This window comes from Ciconia boyciana, chromosome 2, assembly GCF_034638445.1.
Source record: "Ciconia boyciana chromosome 2, ASM3463844v1, whole genome shotgun sequence".
Lineage (NCBI taxonomy): Eukaryota > Metazoa > Chordata > Aves > Ciconiiformes > Ciconiidae > Ciconia > Ciconia boyciana.
This window is the reverse complement of record NC_132935.1, coordinates 82223179-82243870: the sequence shown is the minus strand read 5'-3', so window position 1 is coordinate 82243870 and position 20692 is coordinate 82223179. Positions and strand designations below refer to the sequence as shown.

General features: G+C 39.4%; 1 protein-coding gene across 7 annotated transcripts in view; it reads right to left on the bottom strand.

The window, feature by feature from the left end:
* TRIO (trio Rho guanine nucleotide exchange factor) overlaps window positions 1-20692 on the bottom strand; it is a 258860-nt gene that overhangs the window by 96027 nt on the left and 142141 nt on the right. For all 7 annotated transcript variants that reach the window (XM_072853106.1, XM_072853105.1, XM_072853104.1 and 4 more), the window contains 7 exons: window positions 20309-20475; window positions 13199-13318; window positions 11463-11654; window positions 10097-10246; window positions 8501-8615; window positions 3533-3648; window positions 166-288 (listed from right to left, as the gene is read on the bottom strand). In XM_072853106.1, coding sequence (XP_072709207.1) covers window positions 166-288; window positions 3533-3648; window positions 8501-8615; window positions 10097-10246; window positions 11463-11654; window positions 13199-13318; window positions 20309-20475 — 983 coding nt within the window. The remainder of the gene's footprint in view (window positions 1-165; window positions 289-3532; window positions 3649-8500; window positions 8616-10096; window positions 10247-11462; window positions 11655-13198; window positions 13319-20308; window positions 20476-20692) is intronic.

The following is a 20692-nucleotide window of genomic DNA, read 5'->3' as shown; positions in this document are numbered from 1 at the left end:
ATTACCTTTTGGTTTATTCTGTTCACAGCAGAAATACAGATAGAAAGCTACTGCAAGTAAACAAATCTTTATGGACACATCCTTGGGTTTTTTTCTGGGGGGAGGGGGGAATTTGGGTTGTTTTGGTTTTTTTAAGTCTTACATAATTTTATTTATTTATTTTACCTTTGCTGTGATCTGAAATTCTTCATGTTCTTTTAACAACTCTTGAGTGTGCTGGATACTGGAGCCAGTGGAAGTATGTGTGGATAAATAAAACTCTCCATTGTCATGAATCCATTCCAGAGCCTAAATAAAGCAATAATGAAGGAAAAGTAAGAGAGAAGGCAACATATTTTTGCCAATAGAAACCATCTGTAATCAGTATTTCACAAACATGGATTGGCCACAGGTCAAATTTATTCTATGTCACTCATAGCAATCATCTAATACCTCTACAATATCAAACAGTTTGTAACTCTGAAATAATTCACTTAGTCTATGAAGCAATGCTTAAAGAATTAAAGGAAAACAACTGACACATGAATCCAAATACTTCAGGGAAGTCCACTACTACAGGACTATAGTAGTCCTCTAGTAAAAGGTTCTAACTAACCATGTCTACAGTTTTGTTAGTATACTCCCCAGTTGAGCAAAAATCACTTTTTTGGTGCAACACAGGACAGCTGTACTCAGAAATATGCATCTTCCAACTTGTAAAAATGTACATAAGACTGCCAAATGTGTAGGCTAAACTTTCCAAGCACATAAGATTTAGCTATCATTTCACTCTTTAGTTGACATGTATTCCAGCCTCACAAAGTATGGTCTGTAGTTACATGTACTCCTAGAAATTAAACCTGCAGCAGAGGAGGAATGGTGAGATATATCCGTTAAACCAATGAATGTATGTATAGGTAGTAAAAGACAAGAACAGCATTCTAAAATTGTTTCCCTTCCGCATCCTGGTACCTTACTCTCTCATTATTATGAACCATGCTGATCCAGGTTATTATCTATGTTCTACCCACATTAATATTTGCTGCCTTTTTAAGAATAACTCAGTGGCTGAGAGGAATCCTACTCTCTGACTACGGGGGGGGGGGGAGTCCTCTCAAACTGCCGCATCACAGTAAAAATAAAAAATGCAAGTGAAGGCTGACATTATTAAGTTGTTTTGCAGCTCTTTAATACAGGCTACTACAGCAGTATACAGACGCATATGAACTTAGAAACTTCTTGGTTCTGACAGTCAATATCAAATGTTCGAAGAGTTTAATACAGCTTGCTTAGAACTGTTGTTACCAAATGCATGTGTACCTTCTGTATCTCCAGTAAATATATACAGCACTAGACAAAAATTTAATACCCCAAGAGAAAAAAGTAGTAGATTGCTAGTGAGGCCTCATACTTCCTTTTTTCTCTTATACTTTCAGTTTACCCTTTTATCTATCCACATTAGCAAGAACAGCAAAAGTTTTATCTTGGTGGACAGTAGGTGTGTATTTTTCAAGAGCATAAACTTACACTGAATCAGGAAAGGCATCGTCTGTATTATAATTCCACCAACAATTTAAGCTCATCAAGGCTGTGACTGAACAACTTTGATTCTCTTCCTTCCACTTAGGATGCTTTTGCCTCTTGGTACAAAAGCTAAAGTGAGTAGAAAGCCTTCAAAATTCAACACTGAATGTGAATGCTAGGATACCATTTACCTAGTCACATACTAGTGCAGACACAAGCCTGATGAGATGGGCCTGTACTTTTCAAGTGCCACTGATAGAAACAAACCAACAAATCTTGGACCAGTGTCAAGAAAAGGGACATTTCAACCAACCACCTGTACGATGCCCCTTGTCATTCCAATGTCAGTCTTTGCAAGACTGATATGGACAAGCAGCATGGCTATTGCTGATATTACAAACAACATCTATTTTGATACTTCTCACTCTTAACTTTTTAACCTCCACCTTTTTTTGGTGGGTTTATTACACAATGCTGGAATGAATGATAAACAAAAAAACCCTCCCCTCCCCAATTGTTGCCCTTTCATAACTTTTTGGCAGCTCTCTAGAGCCACAATATGACAGAAGTTTCATCTTGATGTTAATTCCTACAGTTTAGATCAGCTCTTATTTCATGTGAGGATCAGGATTGTATGTTGGAGACACGTATCACCAAACAATAAATGGAGAAATCAATTTAGTGACCAGGTGAGCCCTTAACTCTGGAACGATTTGAGAGTCTACCATTTTCCTCACAAAATACTATGGTATCTGCTCCCATAGCAGGGCATCAAGTTCTGAAAGCACAAAGAATGGGTTCTTCCAAACAAAAACCTAAATGAACATAGCAACATTTCCATTTTCTGTCTACAGTGTGGAGTCCTATAGGGTTTGCGATGACTGAACTGGTGATTGCTGAAAAATGGGATTTACAATGAAAATGCTGACAGATCTTTATCTCTGGTGTTTGTTACTCAGTAATCTCTATACAAAAGCAAGTAGATCATGTGCTTGGCAGAGGTTGGAGTTAAGGTTATTCAAAAGTGGGGTGGGGGACAGGGAAGGGGTGATGATGGTGTTTTAAAGAGGTATTAATCTCTAACTTCACTCCAAGATTTATCTTGAATTATTTTCTTCATGAAATCAAGACAGGCAGACTTTAGGAATCTTTTTTAGAGATCAAAACAGATCACTAGTATTTATGCCTCTGTCTACATTGGCTGTCAAAGAAATGAAAAATTAGGTTTTTGAGTCCTTTAAAGTAGATCTAACTATATTTCACACTATGGGCGTTGTGTCCTTTTCCGTAGAACAGGAACAGATAGCTTCCTTTCTTTGTCCTATATCCAGTTAAAAAAAAAAAAAGTAGTAAAACACCATTGCAGATCATTCCAGTTACAAATGCTGCCTTGGAACCCCCTACTTATTTTTAGGGCTTATGTTTTGATTAGTGAAGTGGATTTTTTCTGTGTGTGGTAGTTACTTAATAGTTCTTTCCAGACTGATAAATTCAACAAAATACAAAGAGGTGGATCTACCATGCAAGAAACCGTGAAACCGAGTACACGCAGAACTGCAAAAACTTTCCAAAGTCATTCAGTTATTATTGTTTAATGAGTTATCCAACTTGTCAGTTTTCTAGAACTGCCAATCAACTTAATTAGATTTCCCCCCAACATCAGAGAAAAACATTGCTGCCTGTTATTTCCCTGGTCAAATTAGGTGTGTGTGTAAAAGTTAACAAGCGTAACAATTTTCAAACACAAGCTTGCAGAAATCAGATTCACCAGTACCAGCTCAAGCTGGCAGTAGCAAAACACTACCTTTAAGTTACAGCAGTAAAGACACCCTGCCTCAACAGATTTCGTTGTTCTGTATTAAAGGAAAAGCAAATAATTTAACTTACTTTCTGTTTTAATCATTGATCTTTCAACCATTTGAAATATTGAAGTCAATGGCAAATTGAGGTCAAATTTGTTGTTGTGGGACAAGCCAGTGTATGTCAAACCTCAATCACACTGCAAAGGATTTTTATATAAAACCCCTACCTGTTTGGCACTTCTTTCAAACACCACATACTGTTGGCATTGATCAAGACGTCTTTTACGCATGGTCCAATAATGCAGCACGCGGTTCTCCCTCTGGAAGAGTTCATTCAAGATATCTGAAGAAATCAAAATAGTTTCAACAGAGGTTATGACAACCAATTTTGAAATATCACATTAAAATCAGCAGAATAAAGTACTTCATACTGTAGAATTTACAATACACTTACTCTTTCTGTTACTCTTTTTTGCTCTTTTTCCTGATATTCATGAAACACAGAGTGTTCCCATTTCATTATTATTTACAGAAATGTTGGTTAAAGAAACTAGAGATGCAATTCAAACTTACTAGTAACGCCTTTTTCCTCTCAAGTATTTTTCATATGGGAACTGCCACTGTTTATAACAGAATTGAAAATGTAGTATGATAAAGGTGGTTCTTGATGGGGTTTCCTCAGAAAGAAGGAGCATGCACAAGTAATCACAACATGCTTAACATATTAATCATCATAAAAAAATAACTTTTCTGAATATACCAGTCGCCTATAAAATATTTTAATAATATAATACCTTTGGGGAAATAACCAACCTTAGGTCACTACAAGACCAAATGCAACGTAAGCAGATACTAAATGTACAGAAATCCAACTAATAACAAATACACAAAATTACTAAGTTTGTAATTCCCCTTCAAAAAGATTAATCAAAACCAACAGCAGTATAATTGAGTAAGATGACTTGTTGAGTAAGAAGACTCATTGAGCCTTGAGAGAATTTCCAGGTAATCAAATAATTAACTCCACAATTTTTTATTCCATTCCTGAGTATCAGAAACTGTCTGCCATTGGGAAGTCACACCCAAATTCCACCATGAACCTGCAATTTCATGTCTGGCATATAAATTCTTCCTGGATGGCAAAGACCTTCTGCTTACAATATACAGAAGATTTTATCTGAACTCTACTTCTTTAATGTTTATTGTCTTTTTTTTCTTCAAAGAAATCCTAGCAGTTTCTTGTGAAGCTCACTTCACCCAAGCTGCTTCCAGAGCAGTAGCCCTACCAGACTTTGTAGCTACTGCAAACCCAGATGGCAATCTGAAATACATGGAATGAGGACACCCGACGTCTCTGCCAGGTGATTCTGTTGGAATTGCAAAGGACCCAAGGGGAGGTCTACCAGAAGCAGAAGAGACCACAAAAAAGGCTCATTCTTCACCGTAACACTTTACTTGCTTCTCTACTCACACCTACAGCTGGCTATTTTCCATAATTATGAATGGAGGCTCTTGGGTGGTAGGCCTCTTAATGCCTCTGCATTCCCCTGCGCCACTGTGCAGGTCCACCATGCTGTACATCCCAAAAGCTAACAACTCCAAGAAACAGTTTGACAGAGAAGCTCAAATAAAGGGAGCCTGAGAGGAAAAGCATCTCTCTCTCTCAGTGATCTGGGACCAAGTACAACCACTCGTCACAGCCTCCCTGAGGACTATGAAACCTGTCTGCATCACTGCCAACATCCTCCTGCTTGGAAGCGCCGTATTCCCACTTGCCACAGAGTGTTGAGATCACCCAGGACTTGCTTTTGGTTGGAATCTGGTCACTGCAGCCAAGGTTTCCTTCCTGCTGGACAGGCTACCCTCAAATATGCCTCAACCAATCTGTTCCTTAGCCAAGCCATGAGCTGATCTGCTATGAGCCTCACCTGCTTTCTCAGTTTTATTTCTGCCTTACACCACCTCCAAAACGCTTACCCAGAATATATGCCAGGTTTCGGGGGGTGGCGAGGGGCACACACACAGACAACTATCATTATACAATACAATACACCCAACTGGACACCCCATATAAAAAGAGACATCTTGATAGTGACGCAAGTGAAGTAGTTCTGACAAAGAGCAAGCAAGGTGAATTTAGCTAATTGGAACAGCATTTGTCCTGTCAGGACATGATACAGATGGCGAGCCAGTGAGAGACATTTGGCTGGGCACTGTTAGTGTTATTGCCATTAATTTCTTGGACTGACAAGGAAGAGAAAAAAAAATTATATAAAATATCCAAAGGAAGTTATAGAACATCAACATCTAATACTAGGTTTGGACGAGCAGCTCTATCTCAAGCCTTCTGAACTATAGTCCCTGTTGTTCTTGTTGTTGTTATTTTCTTTGATTCCAACATTTGTTAGGATTGTTTCCCAAACTTCCAGCTTATTCTTCAGGCTCAGAGAGCTTTCAGCTGTTTCCATGCATCCTGCACTCTCTATCAGCCTATCTAAAAATATGAGCACCACTAGAAAAGTTCCCGCACCATGTTCAGTTGCAGCCCGTACAGCAGAGACAGAGGTAACAAAGAAGCACATGAAATTAGCAGCAGAAGTAAAGACGAAGATGCTCCGTTTCTGAGCGTACAGCAATTGTCACCGACTGAATCCACCAGCCACAGCACAGGTTCAGGCCACAACTCCTTCCTAAAATTCAGCTTTGACATGGTGTCCAATAAAGTATTTGAATACTCTTAACTCCAGGTCAAGGAAATTATTTACACTGGTGTGAAGGGACAGAAGGACACCTCTCAGAGTTCAGCACCATTGTGATTCCTGTTTCCCATGAAGCACGTGCTTAGCTAAACTTTGCCAAGATTAAGACATTGTGTTTCTAGATATCATAATTTGCAGCTGCGAATAAGGATCAAGTATGCCACTGAATGAGGTTTTTGAAAAGCATTCAGCAGTTCTGCAGAAACTCAAGGGTTACTCAAGTTTTTAAACTGTTCATTTATATACTATATACTGATCAGTCTGACACACTGTTTCAAGCATACAGCTGAGTATGAGTGTGTCCAGCAGAATGGTCCAGAACACGTAACCTCTATTTCACCAAAATGAAATAACACTCTATTATTTCTTTTTCTCTATCGATTTAGAAAAGACATGAAAAGAGATGAAAAGAGATTTTTTTCCTTACATGCATATTTGAACAGGAAGATCAGAGTGAACTTTTAAATCATTTGGTCAGCTACCACCATACCAGAGACCTAAAAGGAAGGAGTCCTTGCTAGTTTTATCTTGTCTCATGTTTAATTCTCAGAAGCCTATATTACATGGCTTGTGGGGAAAAAGCATTAGAGCACATAGCTTATTTTTTTCCCTGCTTGGTGATTTTTGTTGCTTTTTTTGTTGCTTTTTAAACATGTATTATTCATCCAGGATTTTAAATGTACACAGAACAGGCACAGCACTATGGTTCTGACATACAATTATTCTTAAGGACATTAGCAGAGACTTTCTACTCTTTCCTCATCTGAACACACTTACCTTTCTCAGAATGACTGTTTCTACACAGCTTTCAAATCCAAATTTTTAAAAAGTTTGCCTAAAAGCCCTAACATTTTTTTCTTATACTCAGTAAGTGTGGTAGCTACAACTTCCTGCCTGCTTCTGCTTTGTTTTCTTTGTCTACTACTAAGAGAAGAGCTAAGTGGCAAATGTCAGCAACACTTCTTCAGTTACTGATACTGCCAGCATTTGTGTTGAGATTTTGTCTTGTACAGTTCTATAACTTGTACAGCCTTGGGGACAGAGGAAAAACAATCCTTTGTCTTAGCCCTACATGCTCAAAGTTTCAACTGCCACAATCCAATTATTTCCTTAGGGTGAAAAGTATGGCCAATACCCTATTTTCTTTCCAACACAAAAAATTCAACACAGGGAGATTTTCAATTTGAGTACTGTCAGGTATGTGGGTAAGTTTAACACAAACTGTTTTCCCCTTGTAGTAAAGTGAAGCAGTGAGCATGTCCTTTTCTGATAGAGTCATCAAATAATTTAGAGTGGAAGTGACCTCTGGAGGCCATCTGTTCCAATCTCCTCCTCAAAGCAGGACTAACTACAAAATTTTTCAGGGGCTTGTTCAACTGAGTTTTAAAAATTCCCAAGGGCAGAGATTCCACTACCTCTCTGGGCAACCTGCTCTACCCAGTGCTTTCTCACTCTTGCTGTAACACTTTCTCCTTATATCCATTCAGAATTTTCCTTGCTGTTTCCTCTGGTCCTATTGCTGTGTTCCTCTGAGTTTGGCTCCATTCTCTGCATAACTCCCCTTTGGGTAGCTGCAAACAGCAATTAATTAGACAATTAGACTTCTCTGGTTCTAAGTCTGTAGCATGGTCTGAGTGCTGAGTCACAGCTTCAAAATGCATCAAGCAGAATACAAGTGGCACATAAATGAGTAAAATACAATATTTATTTCTGAATATCTCTCTCTGATCTCTGTTCTGCCTACCTCACCCATCAGTTATGCATACCCTATTAATTTCTGTCCTTTTGTCCTGGAAAGCCCTACAGATTTCTCTCTACTCCATTCTCCACAGTGCATGTTACACCTTAAAGCTGCACTATATTGAATTAATCCCAGCAAAACCCAAGCCCCATGTATTAGTTCTTTCCTGCCTCACGTCAGCTACTACCTATTACACATCTAATTTAAACATGATGTCAGTTATCCTATACTTCATGAAGTTCCTTAATACTGATTCAACTACATGAAGGGTCCAAGGGCATCATTTGAGGGATTATCTTCTATCACCCTGGCACTCCCAAGGAACTCACAGAATGTACCACACTAACACACTGAGTAAGCTTACAGTGATCAGCTCCCATTTGGCTTCAGACCAAACATTATCATGTGGAAGTTTACTATCTCATTCTCTGAACAAAAGGAGCACATTTGAGTCTCAAATTGAAAGAAGATTAAGTGTAAGCAGGAGATAAATAAATTCAAAGCAACTTCATTTGGGTGTAAGATAATTTAATAACTGGCAGCTCCTTCAAAGTGTGCGAGCAATTTTAATTATTTCTTGTTAAGCCTGACAGAACTCCTTCCACTTGGGCAGGCTTCACTCCCCCATCATCACACACACCACAACACAGGATGATCACGTTCTTTGGAGAAAAAAAGAACAACAAACCCCTTACTTTTGACTTGTTGTTCAGGTGCTTTGATGTGTGTCACCATCCCTGGCATGTTTACGCTGTTCCTGTGCAGGTATTTCAGGAAGACATCAGCATTCCTCCGAGCCAGTGTGCAAGCCTAGAGAGTCAATGGTATTACTTTCTTTGAAGATGCACACATACACATCCAGAAGTTGATGAAGGACCTTCCTCATCTCCTTTTTGTGCATTTCCCACCCTCTCCAATTTTAAAAAGCGTTGCTTGTTAAATCCGTCTACAAGTAAGCCAACCCAAGCACTAAAATAGTTATTTTATGCTGTTATTTTCCCAACAAATAACAGTTAATCCTTACTTATCCGGCAGAAAAAAACCCAAACAAAATGCTATTACTTTTTATCTGAAGATCCTGAAAAGCAATTACCTGCTCTAGAACTTTCAGCATGACTCAGAGCTCACAGAGAAGTTTGTTTTGTGTATGTGCCATGTGCCACTTGAAGTTATTTATTGCGTAAACAGAGTTCACATGCTTCTGTAATCACCTGGATATTCCAAAACATCCACCACTACTTTAAACAAAAAGTAAACACTCTGCTGAAGTGAAACCAAAGTGCTAAAATATTGAGACATGCCCTTAAAATATTAAGGCAAGGCCTTGAGAGCTTTCAGTCCTTACCACCGTATTGCCACTCAGCTCAGCTGCTGCCTTCATCTTAATGTACACCAAATACTACATATGGGCTGGCTGCCTTATTTTTAATAAGCAGAACATGAAATGCTACTTTAAAAGGTCAGATAAAGGTATCATGGCTAGGTCCAGTAACAGAGACACTAAGCCATTTCTCAAATTGTTTTAACACAAAGACTGGAAACTCACATGCCAGCTGCAGAAAGATCTGGTTGACAGTATACTTAGAGCTATGCTAATACATTTTTGGATGTTCTCATCAATGCACCAAGAACAAAAAGATTTTTAATAAAACTAAGTTTTATACTCTGACATCTTTCAAGGTGATGCTGGAAAAAGCCTTTGGTTACAGGGTTAGTTACACCGCTTTGCAAGCATCCTTTACACATTTATTCAGTATGATCAATAACCCTCTTCACTAGGACATTAGTTGGAACAAAAAATTTTCATTTATCTGCAGACTATTACACAAACCCAACTACTCCCAAACGCTTGTCTAGCAATTTCCTCCTTCTGTACTCTACTGTAGTCCAAGTACATCTGAGAGCTGCTCTGATGCACAGGCAGCAATGGCACTATGTGACTGTCACTCCTCTTCCAAAGCAGCAGCCTTTAAGCATTCTTTAGAATGACAGTTGCTCAAAGCAGCGATTCCCAATTCCTCTTCAGTCACAGTAGGAGACCTGACATCTATTGAAGTTCAACAGGAAATATATTTATAAAACTGGCTACAATTTTATGCACTTGGCAGTACTCTCCTAATCACTGTCAGAAGCAGTTAACGTGCTATTTCCCACATCTTTGCAGTTTGGGACATACCTGTAGCTTTTGAGTGGCACTGTTGCTTTCCACACACATTTCAGCACTGTAGGAGTGAGCGTTTGACTGCATGATTTTCAAGACACAGAAGACCACAAAAAATAGCAAACCCTACCTTTAGGAATGCCTCCTTCTGTTCCAGATGTTTGCTTATCATGGGAGTAACATGATCTGTTTCAGAGTTGGGACCCAGTTTGTCTGCTCCCCCACACCAGTCTTCTTCTCGCTTATATTCTTGCTCCAGGCTTTCCAGCACGCTGCACACCTATCAGGAAGAAGTAGTCCAACTCGAATATAATTCAGTACGACAAAAATTCCAAATTCAAGCCAAAAAAATGGAAAACCAGTCTACGCCCTACATTTACGTTAGCTTCTGACATGTTTTGACTGGGACTTAAGAGAAGACAACAAACTTTGGCTGCAGGTTTGCTAGCATTGGCCTGCTTACGTGGAATTGCTTAGAAGGCTATCCCTGAAGTTGCTCATCTTTCTCCGCCTCTGTGACTGCATAGTTCAGGATGGGCTTAAGATACAATTGCAGAGAAAGCAACCTTGCCAACCTTCCCCCTAACTCTTCTGTGGACAAGCAGGATGAAGCTGATTTTTCTCTGACTCCCACACAAAAAAACAGAATTAGCCATCTGAAGTACTTCCATTAAAACCTCTGTGTAAGTTTTTTATGGTTTAAGCAAAACTTCTTGAAACAAGCAGAAATCCAACTAAGCACTTGTACAGTGTGTTTCATCTTGAAAATGTTTTACAAGACTTTTCTCAATTAAAAATAAGAATCTGAGAAATATTAAAGGGGAGAGTGATAGAAGAGGCAGATGAAGATTTGAGTCTTCACCAATAACCACTGCACTTTGGTAGTGTACCTTCTTTGAAGTTTGCTAATTGAAGCAAGTGTAGCAAGATCAATTACACTGTAGTCTCTCAGTAGTTAGTACAATTTGTCTGTGACTCATTCATCACAGACTGGTTTGGGTTGGAAGGGACCTTTAAAGATCATCTAGTCCAACACTCCTGGCCATGGCCAGGAACACCTTTGAATAGATCAGGTTGCTCAAAGCCTTGTCCAACCTTACTTCAAGTACCTCCAGGGATGGGGCATCCACAACTACTCTGGGCAACCTGTTCCAGTGCCTCATCACCCTCAATGTAAAAAATTTCTTCCTTATATCTGATCTAAATCTACCTTCTTTCAGTTTAAAACTGTTGCCCCTTGTCCTGTCGCTACAGGCCTTGGTAAAAAGCCTTTGTCTTACAAGACCACTGTATCTACTGAAAGGCTGTAACACATGGTTTCTCTTTCTAAGGCAGCTAGTAAGAGGATTTGCCTTTTGCATTTTTTGTATAACTGCAGCTGTTATCAAATTAGTAAATATAACCAAACCTAGTCAACCATTTTTTTAGGTAATGCTGGTTTATGCCTCACTGAAGAATTAACCAAGGCAGACACAGATCACGTAGCATTTCTGTACCTGTTCAGAAGTTTTATAGAAGGCAACAGAGGCATTCACAAGCTTGAGACGGTCCTCCATCTTCAGCATCAGTTGTTGCCAATGGGAAGCAACCTTCTCTGCGCACTCCCGGATCATATCCATGTCATAGTGATTAGCCTGCAGCATTGCCTCTGCCTTCTGCTGAACCTGCAGGGCACTTTGATGCGTTTTCTGACAAGAGGTGAAAATTCAGGAGTTCAGTGGAACACTTCAGTACATTTTCCTGAAGACCTCAAAGGCTCACATTTCCACTGTGTCAATGACACTTCTATACACATGCACGAACGCCCATTAACTAAAAATAACTGTCTAATATTAGTCACTGCATGACTTCACTTATGCAAATACAAAGGAAATAAATCCTGTAGAGATTTATCATCAAATCAACAATGAGTAGCATTTTACAAGCAACAGCCACTGCATAGTATTAAGCCACACATGGAATATCTATGTTGCAGTACACTTTGTTATAATTTTGAATTTCAGGTTGATTTTCTTTCCCTTCATGGGGGGGGGGGGAAGAAGATGGAAGCATGTGTCTTATTTTGGCTTGACTGCTGTTACTGTCCTCACAGCTTTACCACAGTCTTTTGTACATTAGTAGTGAGTAAATGAAGGTGCAGGCATGCAGGACAATACAAAAGACAATTCTCCATTCAGTGTAAGCAAATTTTTAACTGTAGTTCTCTGTGTGAACATATACTTGCCTAAAATCTGGAACCTCTAACTGTAATAAATATTATTATATCCAAGTACAAAATGATCCAGAAAACTCAGAATTTAAGCTTCCTAATAATCTTTCCTTAAATTGACAAATGTCTAGAGGTCTCATGATTTTTATAATTAAGAGCTACCAAAGCTCTCAAAATGAGGGTACAGACAGTGTAAACTGTAAAAAAAAAAAAGCAAACCCACAACCCAGAACGGCAGACGAACATGAAGAGTTACTGCACAACAGACTACTTCTGAAAATAGTTTTCCCAAACAATCATAACTTTGGTTAATCTTTCAAGAACAGTAAAGTTCTTAAAAAGAATTGTGTTTTATATAATCAATATCACCTTAAAGTCCCTCAATCGCACATACAATTTACTAATACTGCATTCCAGTCAATCTTAAGATCTGTGCCTATTTTTTGCAGAGATATGACCAATCTGATAGGTTTAGTTTGAAATCATGGCAGGAGGATGGACACACCACCACACACAAATTTCAGTGAAACCTACTATCAAACAAAAATTGAAACATTAGAGGACCATATGGGAATACACAAAACTGATGTTTGCTGTTCCATTTATTCTTAACTTTAACAATTAGCATTATTTTGTTGTATTCTAACAAAGGGAAACACCATTTTTGGTAAAATCGCTGTGAACAGACTTGTTCGATTTATTATAATTTTTTTATTCCTCTCCAATCAGAAGATGGCTATCGCTTTACAAAGATGCAAAAAGGCACTGAGAAGATGTGTTCACCTGGAATTGCAGCTCCAAAATGAACAAGAACAAAAACCTCACCTTCCCAGTAAGTTTTTTTATCTCTTTGCCATAAGATGATTTCAACAGCTTTTCCTAAACTCAAAATATTGTAGCGTTAACCCAACAGTATGAAAAGGGACAGGAGAGATACATCTCCTTACTGCAGTGCTATTTACAGAGACTCATTAACTGTAATACAGGACTTATTGGCTATGGTCACTGTAATGGTGCTTTTACCTCTATTGCATGTTGAAACTGCTCATGTTCCCTCTGTAACTGTTCTGCCTCCTGCAAAGAGCTAGCAGTGATAAGCCCAGCATTTAACATTGACTCCCCATTTCGGATCCAGCCCAAAACCTGTAGCAAAAGAGAAGACTGTGAAATATGCAATTCCACTGCCAACCAGCAAGAAAAACATCATTGCTAGGGACAAAAACATTTAGGGTCACATGTAGTACTGGAACTGATGACTAAATAATTTATTAATTAAATATTTACAGTGAATTACATATTCAATAAACACAGTGAATGACATTCACTATAATTTCACTTAGCTGACAACTCCTATCTTTCAGTCAACTACTACAGGCTTCTGGTTTCGGTTTATACTCTGAATAAGGTTGTGTTTCTGAATACCATTTCTGTCACCTGGAAAACAGGAACAAGTTACAAGCAATATTTGCCTAAGAGCCACTGTCAGTAATGTAAGTTGAGGACATGCAGCTTTGTAAAAAATAAGCAAATAATTTTGAATATTAATGTTGAGAAAAATGTGATCACTGAGTGTCTTCTAATTGCTTAAAGATTTTTTGTTTTCAGCATGTGCTTTCTTTGACATGTCCACTGGAACCAGAAGAATCCCCAGGTGGGGAGAAGCCTCAGGAGGCCACCTAGTGCACTCCTTATTAACACCAGGAACATGCAACCTTAAGGCCCCTCCCAAAAGATCTGTGCCTTGTTCATTACTCAAGACTCCAGTAACAGACATCCTACACTCTCACCAGACATTTTTATCACCATAAGTCTTCTTTCCAACATCTAACACTCACATCTTTCTCACTTTAATTTCAGCTCATTTTGTTTTTCCTGCCCGTGACAGACAAAAAAACCCCAAACATTTCCTCCCTCTTAGCATCAGCTTTGTTTTTCCCTCTCCTCTCTCAAGAACGTTACGCTATTCCCTCCTCTAGGCCCCTCTTCTCTGGTTGACCCCAGTCTCTTAAACCTCTCCTATGTGAAGTTAGCCACCTAATTTTTCTCGCTGCTCTTTTACGAGCTCTCTCCAGTTGATAACCATCATTTTGATCAAAATCTTTCAAATACTGAGTAAAGCTGGGCATAATTCAGGTTATCCACTGTCATCTGTACAACGTTTACAGGGAACTGCTGCCCAGCCAGTAATTACCCCTGTGCTGTATTTGTTCAGCTGATTATTCCTGCCAGTACATCATACTCTCTATTTGTCACTAATGAAATTCATACCCTTCTTGCAGCACAATCCTCCATAGATCAAGACAATTCTGAACTGTAGTCTAGTGTCTTCTGATGAACTCAAATCCCTTTTCCATCTTCTTTTGCCTTTATCTTCAAATTTAAAAGTATAATCTCTACTCTAACATGTAGATTTTCTGACTGAAAACATGAACTAGTATCCAAATACAAACAGACTTCTACAGATTTTTTTAAATTTTGAAATCTGTTTTCCAATCCAGTGAGTGTCTTAATAACTTTTGCTACTGAGTAGGGTTTTCCAGCAAGTTATCATTCATGGTAATGTAGTCTCATATGACATTCTCATAGTAAACTAGGCCCAGATAGACTGAACTAAACTATTTTAAAAGCTTTAATAGAAGGAAGATCTATGTCATCTGCTTTTTCACCTCTACCCAGAAGGCCTGTTACCTTGTCAGGAAGAAACAAGTGTTATCAAGGGGAAGCTATACTTAACTAATTTATGTTAGCCTTTTCTCCACTTCTCGTCACTGTTCAGGTTTAATAATCTACCTGTTTCAGTATTTTTCCTGGGAATTATGTTAAACTAGCTGACCTATAATCCTCCCTTAGCTAATCCTTTCCCACTTTTGAAAAGTAGATGTTTAGTTCCAGGCCTCCAGAATCTCATCCAGTCTCCAGAAGTTTGGAGAAGATAAGCACTAATGTCTATGACATTATTTCAGGCAGTTTTCTAGGTATTCTAGGGTGAACTCATCTGGGCACAGCTGATTTGAAAATAACCAGTTTAAGCATACCTTCTCTAATCTTTTCCTACAAATCGATTTTAGACCTTTAACCACTGGTAATAGTTATATTAACTAGCAAATCACAGTTAGCTCTTAACACTTATCAAGTACCAAGTCACAGCTCTTAACTCTAAATACTCTCATCTAGTAATCCATACACAACACTACTATTAATTCTACTGTGCCAGGTTATTACACACCATAACCACAGAGTGAAAACACAGGCGGAAACCAGACAAAGGACCTATTAAAACACAAATCCTTAAAAACAAAGGCACATGTGGTCTACTTCCCAAGTATACTCTAACATGTCTTTAACAGCTTGAAGCAACTGAGGTCTAGCCATCTTAACACAACATCCATTCCCTCAAATCTGCATCGCAATCTCACCTTTTGTCTTACGTTTATCCAGACTGCAATATTGTTGTATTAGTAATGCAGTTTTCCCCACTTCTGCCTGCACAACTAATTGCTAACATGTTTTTTTCCCCTGATAGCGTGTATTTGAATTATTCTATACAAAACCTGCAAGTCTGTGGAAAAGAGTAAGTCTGCAGTGTAGATGTGGGACATGACAGCAGCTCCCAGATGTATACCTGGGTGCACATTCTGCTCCTCTGGGGACAAAGTGTTGGGTCAGGTGGAGCCTTGCAGGGCCGGGGGGGATGGCTCTGGCCTTCTGGAACAATGTCTCTTACTGCAACGAGACACTTCCAGATCACAGTGTGGGGCAGGCAAAAGGGACCATGAAAGGAGCTGGGAGTCTCTAGGTTGTTAAGACACCTGGGGGTTGTTAATACTCAAGGGAGCAAGCCCAGGTAAGCCTCAGGAGCAAGAAAAAGGGAAACTTCCGAGGGAACCAGATGGGTCCAACAGACTGTAGACAGAAACTACGCTTGGAGGAAAGGATTTGACTGTAAGAACATGGGGGGCAGAAGATTTTTTTAAATCCCTTTTTTATTTCTATTTTGTCTTATGAAAGCAGTTCTAAGCCCCCTCCTCTCTACCTTACAAAATAATTCTGCCAGGTATAGTGTAATGAAACATACCTTCTTAGGGTTAAAACACATTTAGCCTTCTCCAGAGAATTTATAATGAAGGAGAATGCATATGCAGCACCAATTCAAAGCTCCTCTTGACTTGGCATTCCATCATACACAGCAGAGACAGCTAGTACAGAACTTGCCATTTCAAACAACACTGATTTGCCCTCCTGTTTGTTGCAGGTTAGGGTGCAAGTGCAGAAGCTGGTGGAACTCACAGGAGGAAAGCTGCCAGCAGCACTTTCCCCTCCCCTCTGCTCTGACTCAAGGGGAAAACGTAGGCACTAGTAAATAGCGAGCCTGTTCTTTTTCCAGGGCTGCTGCCTTCCAGTGTTTGTTGGCATGTTCCCACCACCTCACTGTTTGGGTGGACCACACACCCCATCTTTCCCCTCCCAGCCTTCAGCAGGCTAGAAAAGCATCAGCGGAGCATCAGCAAAACTGTGGAAATGAAACTGAGAGTCTGGGACACTTGAAAGGGTCAAGCAGGTAGTTCTATAGATAAATGCTTGATTTAAGATTAGTTTCTTGGACTGATTTTTCACTCTAACTAAACATGATCATGAGACACACCTGCTTCAGCCTGCTGTCCTAGCTACGTTTTCATATCCATATGGCACTATACAGAGTGCCAGAATACTCTTCCGGAGTAGTATTTTGGGACAATCAGAGCTCAAGCACTGGACTGTGTTTGAACCAAGCCAAAAGATCTGCACGTGAGAACACAAGGCTGCTCAAGGTACTCTTGAGGGTACAAGCTTGTACTTGGTACAAGTATCTGTACACTGTTGTACAGACATGAATATATAGCTATATACCCAAGAACATACACCATCATCACAGCAGCAGACAATATTGCACTGAAAAGGCTTAATGAGCATAATAAAACCAATGCATTTTGGAGCTTCGTAGAGATTTTGACCCAAGCAGATGCTGCACGTTAAGTAAAGCAAAGCATTCATTCTCCAAAGTGAGTACGTGGGAGTGATTGCAGAAATAAGTAATCCAGCAGCTATATTTTAGGCAAGAAAAAAAAAGTTTGTCTGGCAAACATGCAAGTGGAGTTCTGGATGAGACAGATATTCTCTGAACTACTTCTGCCTCTACCTAACTCATATGTCCCTGCCCTGTATAAAATGGTCACATTTTCCTTTCAGTGTTGCTTCTTCCATGTACAGCTGTCCCTTCTTATTTCAGTGAGCATCCTCTTCCACCTATCTGCTGAGGTTTTCCTACACTGCAATCTTCTGCCTGGTTTTGCCCTTTCTGCACCTATTACATATCAAGTTGACAAGCAAATTCTTTGCAGGTTTCCTTTAAACCTCTGTTTGTCTTCTGGCCCTTCTACATCCTCCTAGTCCTGACGTGTGATCTACAGAACTTTAATGCCACAAAGCAGAACTGGTACGGTAATTAAGGGAGAAGCAACACTGGATGTTTTCATTTGCTTTCTGTGCTTATTTGATAAGAATTAACTAAACTCGAAGTTTCACTACCTAGTACTGAAAAGACTCCTTGCAAGTATTTGACTAAAACACTAAGCCAGGAGACAGTTTGCTGGTCTCCATTACAGTAATCTGAGAGATGAACCTAATGGAAAAATACCTGCAGTATTCCAGCCTAACCTTTTTACATGACTACAAGCTATATATTTTTTTATATACATATACACACACACACACACACACATATATATATGTGTGTGTGAAAATACAGTAGCAGTAATGTCAATTTGGCAGGAAAAATTCAAATGGAAACCTTGTTAAAATCCTTGCTGTGGAGACAGTATCCCGTCTACATAATAAGTATGCTTACATCCAGTTCATCAACAATAAATCTGGCAGAAAATCACAGTAATTGAACTGGAAAACCATGTGTTCACTGCTTCCGACAACAAAATACAAACAAAACAGACTGAAGAGGAGGTTTACCATGTCATTTTACTCTCAGGTAAAGCACCTGCTGTGACCTGCTTAAGCTATGAAGTTTTTCCTGGTGCAGAGGAAACAGGAGAAGATCATGCTTCCTGATATTTAATAAAAACTAAAATCAGATGTGCTGTTCTGAAAAGGCAACTGAAATCACAAAACTGAAAGTTGCTAGCCCCAAAGCATTCCAAAGGGGATCAAAAGAAATCCTGTGAGACAATACCACATTCAGTTTTAGTTCCACTCAATCTTTAGGCCTTCAGGCTGGGGAAGTATTGCAAGTTAATCTGTACAATGAAAATCTGGAAAAGGAGTTTGTAACACACAAACATTCTGTCAGCTACATGTTCATGTAAGTTTGTTTGAAAATTCACATCTATTACAGCATTTAATTCAACATAAAATCCCACTCAATAGAGATATGTACTAGGAATATAAAGAGATTCCATTTTTTCTCCAAAATCTCAGTCTACTGAAAAAAAGGCAGCTGGCTAGGATAGTATACTACCTATATCTTTATTGCAAGATGAACTCATTTTTTACAGTGCTTTCTTAAAAATCTAAACTTGAGCTTCAGTTTCAGTCAGGGCTAGCAGTGGTTCAGAAATGTTACAAAGATCTTACAGAATGACCTACAAACCACATACTAAGTGCAACATAGATATTAATCTACAATCCATGATGTTCACCATCTGCTTATATCTGCCAAAATACAGAACACTTGTTCTGCAAACACAGGTTTTAAATATGTGTCTCTTTCTTGTCACATTTAACTTGCATACAAACAAAGCTAATGGAGCAAGGTACTCACTTTATTGTGGCAGCATGCAATATAAATAACTATTTAATAGTGTGTCTTTGAAATGTTACCCAAGTGCTATATTCTGTTCTGTAACTGAATATTATTTCAGTATCATGGGAATTAACAGTTTCTTTTTCTTACTAACCCATCCCATCCTAACCCGCTGATGTACCACAAAGGGATGAGACTGCCTCAGCTGGCTTTCACATTCTTTCTTTTCATTTTTTCTTTCCTTTGCAAATGTGCACTTTTTTTCTTCATCATTATGCAACTAAATACAGAATCTATCCTGATCTGTAATAACTTTATCTCGACCATTACTCACGTGAGAGGTGTCATTTGTAATTTGCATTTACAAACATGAACAAGTGCTAAGACAGACACAGGATAGTTCAGTAAGGTATGCAAAGGCTTGAACTAGATGATCATATATGAGACTAATGCCTAGATTGCACTGACAGCAGACACTACCAGTTCCTTGCATTCCCTGAATTTAAGACTACACAGAAACTTTGGGTCTGCTACTATAGGGTAACCAACTGCTGCCTGGAAATACTTTGGGAACCTTCTATTCACCTCTCCTATGCTAACTGGACCCCTTTGGTACTACTTTACAACTTGGGAGTTCTCATTCACAGTTTCATGAGGAAGATGAATTTTTGTAAGAGCTCATGACAAACAGAAAAAGGACAAGTTGCATTAGGAGCCATTATGGGACATACTAATACAACAGACTCTAGCAGGCTTCTGTGATGCTGCCAAGTGTGAGCAAGCTCAAAAGCACTTACCTTTCTAGTGTTTTGTTTGTTTGGTTTTTAAACTTTCACCTACTTCAGTGGTTTTGCCCACAGCATCTTAAATTCACCAAAAGTTTAGGTGTTTATCGGATAAGGACCTCAAAACTTGCCACTGTATTGCCAGGAAAAGCAAAACTTCATTTTTCTTCTCCCAGAAAGTAAACCCTGCCGATATTATGTTATCGCCATTTGTAGATGTATTAGGTCAGCGTTCAGGGAGTATCACCGAACATTTTTATTAATCACCATAGAAATGATAAAAGTACGGATTATTTAACACAGGTTCAAATTGCTCTACACTTCAAATACTGGACTTGTATCCAGGTAGAAATACGGACTGTTAATGCACGGTAGAAACCCCCCTATCAACAGAAGATGAAGTTAGGTGCTCGATTCAAAGTCCCTCCCCCCTCCAGATGCAAGCCTTTACACAGCAGAAGTCAGTCTTCCACCTCTGTTTGTGGGCACAGACCTCTCCAGGCGGCGTGGCAGAGCCCTGGGGGCCCACCGCCCCGCGGGGGCAGAGCCCACGCGTACCTGCTTGACTTCGGCCTGCAGGTGGCGCAGCTGCACGCACTGCTCCAGGTGCTTGCGGTGCTGCTCGGCGGCCACGTCCAGCTCCTGCTGCTTCTCGTGGAGGAACTCCAGCAGATCCTGGACACGAGTCGCCATGTCTACGTCTCTGTCACAAAGCAGCTCAACACCTGTAATCAGCCAGTCCTTTAGAAATTACTTACAAGCCTTCCGAAGACAAACAGCCCGTTTCCACGGTTCTACACTTACTTTTCCAGTTCCTTCTCAAAGTTCAGCTTAATCCTTGGAGCATTTGCTTAAATGAGCGTAGTCTTTGCACTCTTTAAAAAAGCAGTTCCCCCCCACCCCAAGAAGCCTGAGATTTACCCTAGGTGACTGTATATAGTT